Source organism: Taudactylus pleione, unplaced genomic scaffold (assembly GCF_031769625.1).
Source record: "Taudactylus pleione unplaced genomic scaffold, aTauple2 ptg000086l, whole genome shotgun sequence".
In the NCBI taxonomy this organism is placed as follows: Eukaryota; Metazoa; Chordata; class Amphibia; order Anura; family Myobatrachidae; genus Taudactylus; species Taudactylus pleione.
This window is the reverse complement of record NW_028284488.1, coordinates 31,954,784-31,969,687: the sequence shown is the minus strand read 5'-3', so window position 1 is coordinate 31,969,687 and position 14,904 is coordinate 31,954,784. Positions and strand designations below refer to the sequence as shown.

The following is a 14,904-nucleotide window of genomic DNA, read 5'->3' as shown; positions in this document are numbered from 1 at the left end:
TCCCACACAGAACATAGGCATGCCGCATATCCTTTTAATCAGCAGAAGCTGCTTGTTCGTTCTATTCACATCACTGTGAAAAAGAAGCATTTGAAGGGAAAAATTGCACAAAGACTCCCGATGCAGCGCTCATGTCACACGGCGCTCACGTGTTATGTGTAACACAACTTGTAGTGCACGGAGGATGTATGTGGACACATCTGTATATTGGTCATTAGATGGGGTTGCTTTCAGCAGGATTATAGGGGGCCGTGCTATGGTGTCATCTTCTATGTAAATCTTAAAAACAGCAGGAACATGAGCTACTTACCATGAGCAGAGACACGTTTTAAAGTTTTGTTTAAAAACTATTCAATTGTGCAAAATATTTCAACTTAGTAGATTCAATTTCACCATCTATTCTTAAGTATGTTACACATTTAAAAGACAGAGTGGCCGACTGGCCGTACCACCTACTGGCCAATCGGCCTATTTGGTAAGTTATACACACTTATTAATTGTATGTTCGATATGTCTGGTCAGACATCACATCTGGGCAGGCATTTAAATTTGCCAGCCCAGTCGTGATGTCAGTGTCTATGGTCACTGCAGCCAGTGTAAGGGTGATAGGCGGGTCACCCATACACACATGCAGATGCATCAATATATCTGCATAATATAGGGGCATCGGCTGTGCTGCAGGGCCAACCTGATATGTCTGTGAACTACATCAATTACAGACATATTAGGTGTACACACCCACCGATCTGCTACCGATCATATAATTCATCAAACAATATATCTAGTGGTGTGTACCCAGCATTATCCTCTTGTCCTTGTAACTTAATATATAATATAAAATCCTATACACTATGACTGACTAATGGACTTGCCAGCATAATAATTATTATTTATACTGTTGTTTATGAAAGAAACAATCATGATTACAGAAATAAACTCCAAAAACTTCTTTCCGCTCCCAGTCTTTGTTCTGATCTTCATTTTTTTTATTTTTCTGTTTCCATTTAACCTTAAGTGTTCCCCTTATCGTTTTTGTTCTGTTTGGTATTACCCTATAATAGTATGTTCTGGTTGGTGTTCCCCTGTAATTGTATGTTCTGTTTGGTATTCCTCTCTAATTGTATGATCTGCTTGGTATGCTCCTAAAATGTTATGTTCTATTTGGTATTCCCCAAACATATGAGAGAGCAGAATTTACACCATCGCCGCCGTACCAGTTCTATTTAAGACAATAAATTCCGCAAATGCAGGATTTAGAAATTCCGTGTAGAATACCAAGAGACTATGGGGTCTATTTACTAAGCCTTGTTAGGAGATAAAGTGAACAGAGATAAAGTACCAGCCAATCAGCTCCTGTCATTTTTCAAACACAGCCTGTGACATGGCAGTTAGGAGCTGATTGGTTGGTACCTTATCTCCGTTCACTTTATCTCCTAACAAAGCTTTGTAAATAGACCCCATATCATTAGAAATTTGCACCTGGTTGCTCCACAGAGATTTAATTCTTCCACAACTTTGCTAATCTCCAGCTCAGACAGGTTTTGGCAAACAAATCTTGATAAAAATCTAATATCTATTGGATTTCTTTTGTATACAGATTATTGGTTGACACTAGCATTACTATTAAGTATATAAAAATATGGTAAAAAACTTTTCCTAATAGACTAAGAAAGGAGAATTTGGAGCTGCTAATGGAATATGCCTGCGAGTAGATTGTGCTGCATATGCTGAAGACAGAGCTGCTAGATTAGCGCTCTTGGAGAGATGTGAAGAAGACACAATGTGACCAGCAGTAGGTCGCTCAGGGAGATTAACACTTGTATAACCTTTTTGAGGAAAACAAAAGAAAAAGTGATGATAGAATTAGTTATATGCATCTGCTCATTGTGGTTGCCATATGACTTTAAACTGGAACCTTCTGTCGTTTAAAATAAGTTTTCTTTGTCTACACATGTATTAAATCAGATGGGCTTGCAGTTTCAGCTAATGTACATTTTTTATGTATTTTTTATTTAATGAAGACCTACAGTGGTACATCATTATTACATGGCCTAGGTCTGAAACGGAACACTTATGTGAAACAGTCGGGATTGGGGAAACTGAGGACGGACCTGACGGACAGTTGAGGAGAGTGGAGAAGACCCATCTTTTATACACTCAACTCTTCATTTAGGTCAGATACGGATCTCTGCCCCTCCACAGAAAGATATTGTTTACACATGATACATGGAAGTTTTTATAGTTTAATTGTAAGTGTAATAGTGATGTTTGTGAATAAAAATGGTTTAAGGATAATACGCTAGATTGGTGTTTTCCTATATATTTCTCCCCTATATTGAACGAGTACAAACAGGAGATAGTAGCAAAGAAAACAGTGACTGTTTATTGGTATATGACATGCTGTATTCAGATCTCTCTGATGTAAGTGCAATCACTAAGGGGTGTTGTAAAGGTTTGCACAACTGCAGGAGATTTATTTTGGAAGAAGAGGCACCTGAAAAATGAGTGGATTATAGGAGTGCAAATCAAAAAGCGGTGTTAAAAAGAGAACACCGATGTACAGAAGATCACTGTTCAAGCATGCAGTGATTACTCCCATTCTGAAAAAACTAAATTCTGAACCTAACACGGTCTCAAATTACCATCCCAGCTCCCATGCTGATTCTGGGCCTAATTCAGACCCGCTCGCGAGCGCTGAGCGCTCGCAAGCAGGTCGATGTTGCCCAAGTGCGCATGTGCACGACGGAGGCGGCTCCGTCGTACGCATGCGCGGGACCCGAATAACGACGGCCAAGCTGTCGTTATGGGTCTCGCACCAAAGGGGGCGTGCTGTCGATGGTGATTGACAGCACGCTCCCTTTGGTGGGCGTGCCGGGGGCGTGGCTGCCCAGACGGAGGCGTTCCCATGGGAATGCCTACCGTCTGGGGCCGGCCCCACTGACATCACTAGTGATGTCAGTGGGAGTGCTTTTGGCTGCGATAGAGCCAAAAGCACTCCAGGGCTTGCAGCAGCGAGACCCTACCGCAAGGGTCTCGTCGCAAGCCCGATAGTCGCGAAGGTCTTGACCATCGCGACCATCATTTTGGCCGCTCGCTATAGCTGTGGGTGGTCACCCACAGCTATGCGAGCGGCCAGGAGGCCGCTACAAAAAGGAGGAGGGACGGCCCTGATTCAGAGCGAGCGCTCTGTCAGAGCGTCCGGCTCTGAATCAGGGCCTCTGCCTCTTCTTCGCTACCTCTATCAGTTGGGAGTATTGCAAGGCTCAGTCTTAGGTCCTCTGCTTTTCTCAATCTATACCACCTCTCTTGGCAAACTAATCAGCTCTTTTGGATTTCAGGATCATCTGTATGCGGACGATACTCAAATCTACCTATCCTCCCCAGATTTGTCACCATCTGTGCTGGTCCGTGTCACTGAATGTCTGTCTGCCATTTCATCTTGGATGTCATCTCGCTACCTCAAACTTAATATTTACAAAACAGAATTAAATTATATTTCCACCAACAAATAGTAGTTACCAACCTGATCTCTCGGTCACTGTTGATAACGCAACAATCCACCCTTCCCCACAAGCTTGCTGCCTAGGTGTCATCCTTGACTCTGAACTGTCCTTTCTTCCCCACATTCAATCTGTCTCAAAATCATGTTACATACATCTAAAAAACATATCCAAAATTTGACCATATCTTACACAAGACACTATAAAAACTGTAAACCATGCACTCATTATTTCCCACATTAACTACTGCAATAGTCTCCTTCTGGTCTTCCCAAAAACAGGCCCTCACCACTACAATCCATTATGAATGCAGGCCGATCCTCCTCGCCAAATGTTCATCGTCTGCTGTTCCGCTCTGTCAGTGCCTCCATTGGTTACCAGTTTTCTACCGTGTTCAATACAAAATACTTTTACTTAAACATAAGGCTGTTAACCAAACCACACCAACATACATCTCTTGCATTACTTGCTCCCATTCACAATTACAGTACTTTTTTTCGGGCTACATCCACTCTGTGGAATGCTCTCCTATGCACAATAAGACTTTCCTCTAGTCTCCAAACCTTCAAGCGTTCCCTGGAAACTCACCTCTTCAGACAATCTTATCAGATTCCAGAACCGCCCAAATAACCTTCATAGCTTCCATATCTAATTAGACATTTTCTTTCTTTCACATCCTCCTGACCTTTGGCCGACACTCCTGTGTGACTGGATCATACAGCCCACCAAGAACTTCGGCAATCTGGCTGGACCAAAATGCAATATAGCACCCATCCTTGTGTATCAATGCCTATTTACCTATCATTATATGCGTGCGAGCAGGGCTTCCTAACTCTGTGTCTGTCTGTTATTACCCAGTTTTGATCTATTAATGTTTCCAATTGTGAAGCACATTGGAATATGTTGCGCTATATAAGAAAATGTTGAATAAATAGAGAAAATATATATTAGGTAGAAATGCTACACTATATATATATATTTTTTTTATTTCCTTCATACTAGTTCCTCCCCCACTATATGAAACTATTACAGAAAATGAAGGATTGACCCACAGACAGGAAACAAAGGACCTGATTCAGACCTGCTTGCTAGATGCGATCGTTCACTCCCAGCATATGGAAATCCAGTGCACGCCCAGCAAGACAGGCGATCGCACGGCAAGGCATTAGCAAGCCCACTATGTCTTGGCGAGCAATCACTTTGTGTATGCAGATGCCCACTAGCCATTCATAAGTCGCCCACTTGCGCACGTCATCTCCTGGAAGAGCATGAAAACATTGGTATATCAAGCACCATCGGATGTGCTCGCAGCGCTTGAGGTTGACTATACCATGCCGCAAGCGCTGCAGGCTGAAATACAACCAGGTGACGTGTACACTGACGCTGCCTGTTAATTATGCACACCTATGAAACAGCGTTGAAACACACAGGCACGCCTGCGTTCGTACCTCCACTCACCCGTTTCTAGTGGCCTGTCCCTGTTACCACCCACAAACGGCCTCTTCTGTCACTCATTCAACTGTGCTGTCTGTGCTGGCCGAGCGAGCGCTTCCCGATCTGACGCAGTGGTTAAAGCACGTGCATTGCGATGCATACGCATGCGCAGAATGCAAATATCGGCCAGCTACGAGCGATCGCATCCTAGCGAGCTGGTCTGAATCAGGTCCAGAGTGTCAAACAGGAAATATTAGTATGAACATTTATGAATAGCGCTTTATGTCATCTTTGATATTGTTTAAGTATATGCATTTGAAAAGGTTGAATGGACCTTTGAAGGTGTATACTGTCAGAAATAAGTAAGGGCGCTGACTCATCACATAATTGTATTTTAAACTATTATCTAATGTTTATGCTTCTTAAAAAATAAAAAACTGTAAGCTACTTTATTTTCCTGTTTCATTACTAGCATCATTTTACCTATCCAAATTGGAATGGGCATACGTCTTCAGTATTTTAATGATTGTCTGGAAATATAGCCACCATCTTACTTAGGGCCATATTAAGGTACACATGGACATGGGGCTGAAAATGTTCAAGGGCCCATACTGAGAAGGGGAGGAGCTGTAACAAGTGATGTGTGGGTGTGGTCAGAGCCAGGTGCGTGTGTACATACTCCATAGAGCCACACTGCTTTGTTTTGTGAGAAAACTAGAAAATACTATTTTAATACTTTTGATTTATGGCTGACTGTGTGACCAGCTAGGCAACTGGTCATCATCATGCTGATAATGGGCCTATTTTTATGTGGAGGCCTGGAGCTTCATTAGCCCCATTGATAATATGGCTGTGACCATACTCCAAAGTGTTTTTGTATAAACACATTAAAGGCATCCATTTTTATATCCTGAACAAAGCAAGATAACATTTCCTATCACTTGGTACATCACGCCTCAGTGATGTCGCTAATTTCCAATGAAGTGGCTAAATATTGAGTAAGCCCTCAAAATAGCTGCTGCCCTTGTATTACAGCACCACCGATTGAGAGCAGTTTTGTGATGCACTGTGTACTTCTAGAAAGCATTAAAGTATTGTCAGCACTTTTTAATTATTGCCACAATACCATTATTGGGTAGAGAATATAGCAAGGAGTTTATTTGTTTTTCTTATATTGCAGTTTTTTCCCTTGCAAAATGTACAAGGGAACTTTGTGACATCTATTATTTAGCCAAACAAAACAATAAAAGACTGTACATAATATAATGTCCAGGGGACCAATTGGTTTAATCTCTTCTACTGACAAGGTACATTGATGTATTATAGAATTACCAACCAGCCTTGGAAACAAGTGATAGTTCAGTAGTTACATGGCAGTTCAAGAATGTTCACTTCTTCTCCCTCAAGCTGTTAATGAACATGTCAGAGACTTGGTGCAGATTTTAACTGAAATAGTACGTGAATACAGTTCATGCATTAAGTGAAAGAAAGCCTACAGTTAATTTATCACAGTTCTATACTCTTGGAAGGGCAACTTGTACAAAACAGAATCAGAATTTACTTAGAATTGCTTTAAGGTAAAGAAGAACATTTATTAAAAAAAAAAAAAGAAAAGATATTAAAGAAACTAAATTCCACTATGAGTATTAAGGGTAATTTGATTTTATCATACTGAACCATAACTAAAATTACTTTAGGACATAGGGAAAAAAAAGAATAAAGAAAAGCAACAAAATTGTAACTAATCCATGGGTTACTGCAAAGATTTTTGGATTTATACGGTGATGGAACAAGGAAAAAAAGAGACCTGGGTAAAGGCCGGTACACACTAGACGATGTCTAGTGTACTGACCTCGTAATTGACGGGACTCGGCAGGGTGCCGGCATCAGGGAGTGCATACACAAATGGCCCTCGCTAACGATGTCGCCTGTTGGACCGATCAGTCGTTCAGTGTAAGCACCCTCCTTCATCCCCGAACATGGCCAATCTGTCGTTATCGGTAGATTGACCAGCATGTTCGGGCGATGATAGATGTCAAAAGCATCGCTGGTCGTTTTCGACATTAAACTGCCCAATCTGTGCCGATTAACAAGTAATTGAACAATAACGATGTTCTTATCGTTCAATCGCTCTGTTCAATCGGGTAGTGGATACCCGCCTTTAGAGTTATCCCTTTTAAATAAGTTATCCTTTTGGGAAACTCCAAAACCATAGTCTTTGTCTGCAGTAAGTTTGTGTAAAACAGTTGATGTCATGCAGTGGTAAGAAGACAAGCACTCCGTCTAATTTGAGATTTATATCTATATTTGGGAGGAGTGACCTATACTAAATTATGGAAAGATATGGGCTGATAAATTAGATTTGGACATGAACTATATCTAATTAGGAAACAAGCAGTCTTGGCTCTGGTCGTGGCCTTGCAGTGCAACTAATTACAGGCATGCAGTATACAATTAAGTTCAATGCCCAATCTTGGTCAAGCAATAGCCCTAGGTAAGATAAGAGCCAGTCCTGATAATTCACTGCTGCTAATTGAGGAGCCTAGTATTTAATATTTATTACAGTTTGTGAGGAGCCAAATCTTGGACATGCACTGCAATAAGGTAGGAAAGAAGCACAGTCTCAGCCTTTCCAGGATGTAAGTAAAATACGATAACCATTTGCTTGTTTTTTCAAGAGCAAGATTTGTACTGAAAGATAAAGCTGTCATTTTCCAAGATGTTCTGCTGTAATTCAGTCTTCAAATTGCTCTGTAATGGTATATGAAACTGGCAGCCACTGGAAAATATCTATTGTATATGTATGTATTAGATAGATGTATTTGTGTCACAGCACGACCGGGTCCGGCGGCCCTGGTGTTCTGCGAGGCAGCGGGCAGTAGGTCTCCAGTGCACGGCTGGCTCTCTCTCTCTCTGCAGCCGCTCGGGACACGCTGTGGTACCGTCCCGATGGCTAGTCTCTCCACTTCCTGACAGCAGCTGCGGCTCCCATAGGGCTGCTCAGCAATAGTTTTCAAGGGCCAGGCGCAGTATAAGGAGGTTGCTGAGGACACGTCTGTGCCAGAGTATAGGCTCCCAAACCTTACTCCTGCGTTCTGACTTGTAATCTACTGCTCGATCCTGACCTTGGCTGTGCATGTGACCTGATTCCGTCTTCTCCCTGGTACTGCATTTGATATTCCGGTTTAGACCCTTGGCTATTCTCTGTGACCTGCTTACGTCTGCTCCCTGGTTCCGTCTAGTCCGTTTGGTTCTGACCCAGCTTGTCGACTATGTTGTATGTCTGCATCGTACTCTACTCTATTCCTGAGTACACCAGCAAACAAATTAGAGAACCAAGACTGAGGGCAGCGACCTGCATGTCAGACACAGCCAAGTCCAAACCTTCTTGTGGGGGCACGTTGGACTCCTCGCCTCAGTACTAGGTCTCGCCAATCCTGAAATACGGGTTAAACATCCTATACCTATCCGTGAATAGTAACAATTTGGTTTCAACTCTCAAGCATGTTCATAAGGAGACTGCAATGCCATGGTATTCGCAGAACAAGAAACAGTCATTAATCATTAATAGCAGCTTGAAGATAAGTAATAAAAGAAGACGTCCATGTGTCTACCTACTGTTTACCAGAGTGATTTATTAAACTATTTGTATAAAAGATGTGTGCACTTTAAAAGACAAATATTTATGAGAGACAGCTTTCAGTTTTGTTGATGAAAATGAATTACCTAACAATAATCTCATAAATACCTAACAATAATCTCATAATAAAACACATTAAAATGGCATTGAATATTTCTCTTTACAGGTACTTATTTAGCATTGATGTAGGAAATGAGATACATTTGTATTACTAGTATGCCTATATATTGTTTCAAAAAAGTTAATTAATTAGAGAGAGCTTTGCAATTAGATTTGAATATGGAAATGAAAGCAATTCAGACATAATTGTTTTTTTCCCCCTTTATGGCTGGATAACTTGAAAATAATGCCAGAACACACTGCTGTGTTAATCGTCCGTGCTTAACCTATTTATTTCCCTGTTTGATTACTACAGCTTTTTACTCTGCAGTGTTCTCATTTACCAGTTGTTCCCATTGCGACCATATAAACATACACTCTCACATTAAAGTACTATAAACTGTTCAAAGACACAAAAGAAATGGGCTACGAAACTAAGCTTTGTATTCTGTGCAAAGGTATAAACTGAATGTATCCAGGTGATGTTACTCAAGCAGTACATTATTAGAATTATCTAATGGGGGGAACTAGCTAGAGCCATTCTCTCCCATTTTCCTGCTCTGTTCTTTGTCCTCTGCTTATTCTTTATTGCGCCGATGTTCTATTGTTCAATAACAAAGAATAAATAAACAACTGTAAATAGCATTGTAAACATTTTAAAAGAAATTATATGATGAAAGAAGAATACTGGTACTTCCAAGGGCACTTGATACCTGAATTACAATAGTGGCAAGTCTGTCATTTATGGCAAAACCAAAACTCAACATCTTTTAACTAGTCTATAAATGTAAGTGATTATATTACTCATCTAATCGGTAACCGCATATATAGAAAAAATAGAGGACATTACTGGCATATAAAAATGGAATTATCACACTATGATGATATATACATTGTTTTTACAGCTTGTAAATCCACAACAAATACATACTATTTTATGCATTGGGGTTTGAAAACATGAGGGGGCCCGTGTGCAGATGTTCTGCCCCCCTCCCGCAGAAAAATATTGTTCATGCACAGAAGAAATGGAAAGTTTACAATGGCGGCACATATGACGTCCCTATGCTTCAAGCATAAGGCACATTCCTGACTGTAGCGCCAGAGTGTTTGCGAACTTCTGCGCATTTCCAGCGATTCCTTGGACATATGCTACAAGTGCCATATTTCCAAAGAAATCACCAGAGGCATGGCGAGGGTGCCACGTGATACTTGGTAACAGGTGAAGGGTATGAGGTGGGGGCCTTCCTGACTCAGTGGTCTGCGTGCGCCACACGCCGTGCACCCACTGTAGATACTCCATAACAAATCTATGATACCTCATGCAGGGGACATATGTTTAGGTTTTTTCGGCCCATTCTCCCTGGAAAATATTGTACATGCCATGTGCAGCTTTGTAATGGATGTAGGGTGGGCACCACACACCCTGCGCCCATTGTAGATACTCCACCACAAATATAAACTACTTTTTTATGCAGTGGTGTGTCAAGCCATGAGGGGGTCATGTGCAGATGTTCCAGCCCTCCACCCTTAAAATATTGCACAGAAACAGATGCATGTGAAAAGATGGTAACAAAGATTCTGGCACAATGCCAGGTGAAACAATGTAATAGGTGCAGGTAGGGAGGTGTGGGTATCCATTATAGATAATACACTGATTTTATATACAGAGAATACCCCAAAATGCTAAACATATATTGTAGCTCACCCTCATCCTTCCATTTCGTATTGCAGGACCATCCTCTGCAAGTCTTAGCACATACAAGTCCATCTTGTATTCTCTCCCTCCACGTATACTGAAGCCAAAACCCTTGGTTCCCTTCTCCATCTCTACCGTGAAATAGTCATAATCCTGCAAAAAATGGTTCATTTATTTTGTGGGTTAGGTTTACTGTGAATTAAACACACTGCTCAGTACGCAATCTCTATTGATCATTGTTGATATTTTTACACATCTTTTACATGCTAATATATCCTTTGAAAAGCTCATGAAGGTGAATATGAAAACCTAAATGTTTTACACTATCTCTGAAAGAAAGGTGACAACTGAGAATAGAATATATTTTTAGGTTTGTACAGATGTGTCCATCTAGCCTCCTTGCGCGTTAAACAGCCCTTCTAGTCACGCCGTGGCGTGACTCGTTAGCGTTGATCTTCTTTTCGTGCAGCTTTTTACTGCCAACTGCTTCTTATTCGCACAGTGATGATAATAGGACACACAAGCAGCTTCTGCTGATTAAAATGTTATGCGGCATGCCTATATTCTGTGTGTGACTGTGGGTGTATCTGCATGCGAAATGCTACGTTACAGTGTCCCAGCCGCTGACACTATATAGTAACGTAGCATTTTGCATGCAGATACACCAGCAGTTGCACACAGAATATAGGCATGCTGCATACCATTTTAATCAGCAGAAGCTGCTTGTGCATCCAATGTGCGAATAAGACGCATTTGAAAGTGAAAAGACGCTCGGTGCTACCAAGTCACACAGCTCCCACTCGTTATGTGTAACGCGACTTGTAGCGCACGGAGGATAGATGTATGTGGACACATATGTATAATGTAGACCATGATCAGCATAAATTTGGCATTTCGTAATAAAAGGTAATATGCTTGTAATTGTAACAATAAAAATGAACTGTACTATATACATCACAGCTTATCAAACTTGGGATCTGATTCAGACCTGCTCGCTAGCAAGCGGCCGCTCGCTGCAGACGATGTTCGCTAACGTGCACATGCGTGTAGTTCGCAATGCACGTGCGCAAACTAGCACGAGCGATCGGAATGTGCACGCTTGCCCTGCAAAGACAGCCCAGTGGAATGAGTGACAGGAGAGGCCATTTGTGGGTGGTAACAGGGGCAGGCCAGCAGTAAAGAGGGAGTGGAGTTGCGGACGCAGGCATGCCAGTGTTTTCACGCCGTTTCCGGGGCGTGCATAATTAACAGGCAGTGTCATAGTACACGTCACCTGGTTGAAAAATACACTGAAGTGCTTGCAGTACTTGCGGTACGGTACAGTCAACCGCAAGCGCTGCGGTCAGATCCGTTGGATCCCGATGTAACGATGGTTGTATATACTTCCTGGAGATGAGGTATGCTAGTGGGCAGCTAAAGACAGGCTGGTGGGCATCTGTAAACACAAAGTGATCGCTTGCCAAGACATAGTGGGCGTGCTTATGTCTTGTCGTGCGAGCGGCTGCCTTGACGTCACTTAGCTGAATTTCCATATGCTGGGAGCGAGCGGCCGCATCTAGTCCATCACACTAATGTACAAATATAATAATAAAGCAGATATTGTATAGTATATACTTTTCATACATAAAGATAATTTAAATAAAATGCCCACCTGAAATTGTCTATAATCAGGGAGTGGATATTGCCTAGTATCAGGAGAATGTTGCCGGTACTCTATTAGAGGTGGTTGCCTGTAGTCCATCGGAGGAGGTTGCTGGTAATCAACTACTGGGGGGTGCCTGTAATCTACTGGAGGCTGTCTGTAGTCCGTTGATGGCTGCCGGTAATCTGTAAATGGTGGTTGCCTAATGTCTGGTTTCACATCCTGTCTGGCTTTTACTTCTGACCTGTAGCTACAAAGAGAAGTATTATCAGTTAAACCAGTGATTGTGACGAGGTTATAAACTATAATACAGTCTGTATACAAAACACAACGGACCTTGGCATCAAAATACGCCACTGCATTGTAGCACTTTATATACATATTCAGACTCATTCGCACACAGATACAGGTGTCGCATAGCAAATTAATCAGTGCAGTCATGTGAAGCGGTCTGTCACATCCATTTGTGACTAAGATGTATGTTCGGATTAAAAAGATGCGAAAAAGAAGCTCCATGCAAGCAGGGTCAGATGTGGCCTGACGTGCCGAGAAGGGCTGTTTGGCTCTACTGCAACAACAGTGTATGCAGACACATCTGTATGGCACTGACTTTGAGAAGCCTTTTTCTGGCAGAACATGGACAATAAACACAGGTGTACTATTAATTAACAAATTATGCTCTGAGAGAAGGAAAAAGTGATGAAAAACTTTCACAAAGTGATACAACATTCTGAATGTACCTGCTTTCATGGCCTTGTAATTGCAGTGGTTGCGGAGGCAGCGGATGGGCTGCTGGACTGTGCTGGGCTACTGGACTCTGCTGTGCCATTGGGCTATGCTGCTGGGCCATGGGACTCTGCTTCTCTGAACTTGGTGCAGATGCTGGGCTGTTTAATTCTGGACAAGAGAGAAAGGTTACTGAGCAAAGTCCTGGAAAACATGCAAGACAGCGGGTATGAGACACTGGAGCTCATTCAGACCCACTCGCAAGTTGCAGCCGCTCACTGGCAAAAAGAGGCCGGATATTTAAATGAAGTGCTCGCACTGCGTCGCATAAGGATGCCCACTATGTTTTAGCGAGCTATGGCAAAATGCGCTGGCAGGTGTCTAAAGATGTCCCCTTGCCACTCGCAACACACGTCTTCTCCGGGAAATGTAGGATTAATCAGGACCATCGTGAGCCATCGGAGCTGCTCGCAGCCCTTGGGGTTGCCTTTCCCGGCCGCAAGCACTGCGATCAGCGTGGGCTGAAATACATGCAGGTGACATGTACAATGACACTACTTTGCTAATTATGCACGCCCTTTAAACAGCGTTTTCGCAGCCTGACACGCCTGCGTTCCCACACCCGCTCCCCCATTCACAAGCACCCTGTTACCACCCACAAACGGCACTGTCACTCAAAGCAGCGACCTGATGGTGGCTTACGAGCTACCAAAATCAGATCGCAATGACTAGCTTGCGCATGCGCACTGTGAATTATACGCATGTGCAGATGGGCGAAAATCGCTCAGAGCGAGCGCAGCTTAGCGACCGGGTCTGAATCAGGTCCAATATGTTTATATACCGCTACATGATTAATCTTTTTCATAATGCAAAATATAAGCCAGTGGTTCCCAAACTGGGTGCAGCGGGGCACTTGCAGGAGTGCCATAGGTTGGTGGTCCAGGAAGAAATTAAATTATTTATGATCCATATGATAGGCAAAACCAGTGCTGGTGGCTGCCAATCATAAAATATGTGGCCAAACAGAAGCGCAGCCCTGTCCTCCACCACAGAACTGAACCTAAGGATGACAGATAAGTATAAGTGTATTTAATAATGTTTGCTGAATTTCCCAATAAGAAACTTTCAACCTAGGGGTGTCGAGAAAAATAAGGCCGACACTCTAGGGGAGGGATGGGGAACCTCAGGCCCGGGGGCCATATAAAGCCCCCAGAATCATTTGGTATGGCCCTCTGAGCTTTTTTCTACTAGCCTCATCTGGCTAGTAGGGTGCCTAGAATGGCACCCTGCAGCCAGAATGTATGGAGCAGTGCCGCCTGGAGCATCCTTAGGACGCTTCAGAAGGTCACACCGCAGCCCTTACAGCTCCCTGGAGCATCTCAGGCATTGCTGTAATCATCGGCAATTGTGGAGCAGCCCCCGTGTGATGTCACACAGAGGGTCGTGGCCGACACCGGGCCCGCAAATAATGTTATATACAGTATATCAAAATGGCCCTCAGCAGAAAAAAGATTCCCCACCCCTGCTCTAGGGTGCCGTGATTTAAGAAAGTTTGGGAACTACTGATATAAACAATACATACTATACAACTATAGCAACTAAAGCAGCTAATTGTTTTTTTCTATTTTCAAATACAGCTCGCATGTAATTAATAATGCATGCATTTTTTCCCTCCGTCACCTCTAAACTGTTGTGACACTTTCAGTTTGGTATGTGACATGTAAGTGGTGTGTTAATGTACAACACTGCACAAACATTAATTTAGTTATTTTGGCCATCTCCAAAGCATTGATGTTGGCCCCATATTTAATTAAATTCTCCATGAAAGCAGCCCATCTAATCTCATTCCTCCCATTCACCTGTTCAGCAATTTACTATCATTTATAAATAAATCAACAGCCTTATTTAGATAGAGATGTTGTGTTTTTAAAATAAATCCCCTATGGCAGTGGTTCCCAAACTATTTTGAATCACGGCGCCCTAGAGTATCAGCATTGTTTTCATGGCTCCCTACGTTTAAGTTTGTTATTAAGAAATTCACTAAATAATCTAGTAAAGTAGTAAAGTGAAGTAAATTGTACTTACCTGTCATTCTTAGGGTCAGTTATGTGGTTGTGGACAGGTTTGTGCTTCTGTTTGTCCACATATTTACATTACATTGACCATA

The 14,904-nt window shown here is 42.4% G+C and overlaps 1 protein-coding gene across 9 annotated transcripts in view; it reads right to left on the bottom strand.

The window, feature by feature from the left end:
* MAGI2 (membrane associated guanylate kinase, WW and PDZ domain containing 2) overlaps window positions 1–14,904 on the bottom strand; it is a 1,049,810-nt gene that overhangs the window by 70,706 nt on the left and 964,200 nt on the right. For all 9 annotated transcript variants that reach the window (XM_088468806.1, XM_088468807.1, XM_088468811.1 and 6 more), the window contains 3 exons: window positions 12,752–12,908; window positions 12,021–12,261; window positions 10,379–10,522 (listed from right to left, as the gene is read on the bottom strand). In XM_088468806.1, coding sequence (XP_088324932.1) covers window positions 10,379–10,522; window positions 12,021–12,261; window positions 12,752–12,908 — 542 coding nt within the window. The remainder of the gene's footprint in view (window positions 1–10,378; window positions 10,523–12,020; window positions 12,262–12,751; window positions 12,909–14,904) is intronic.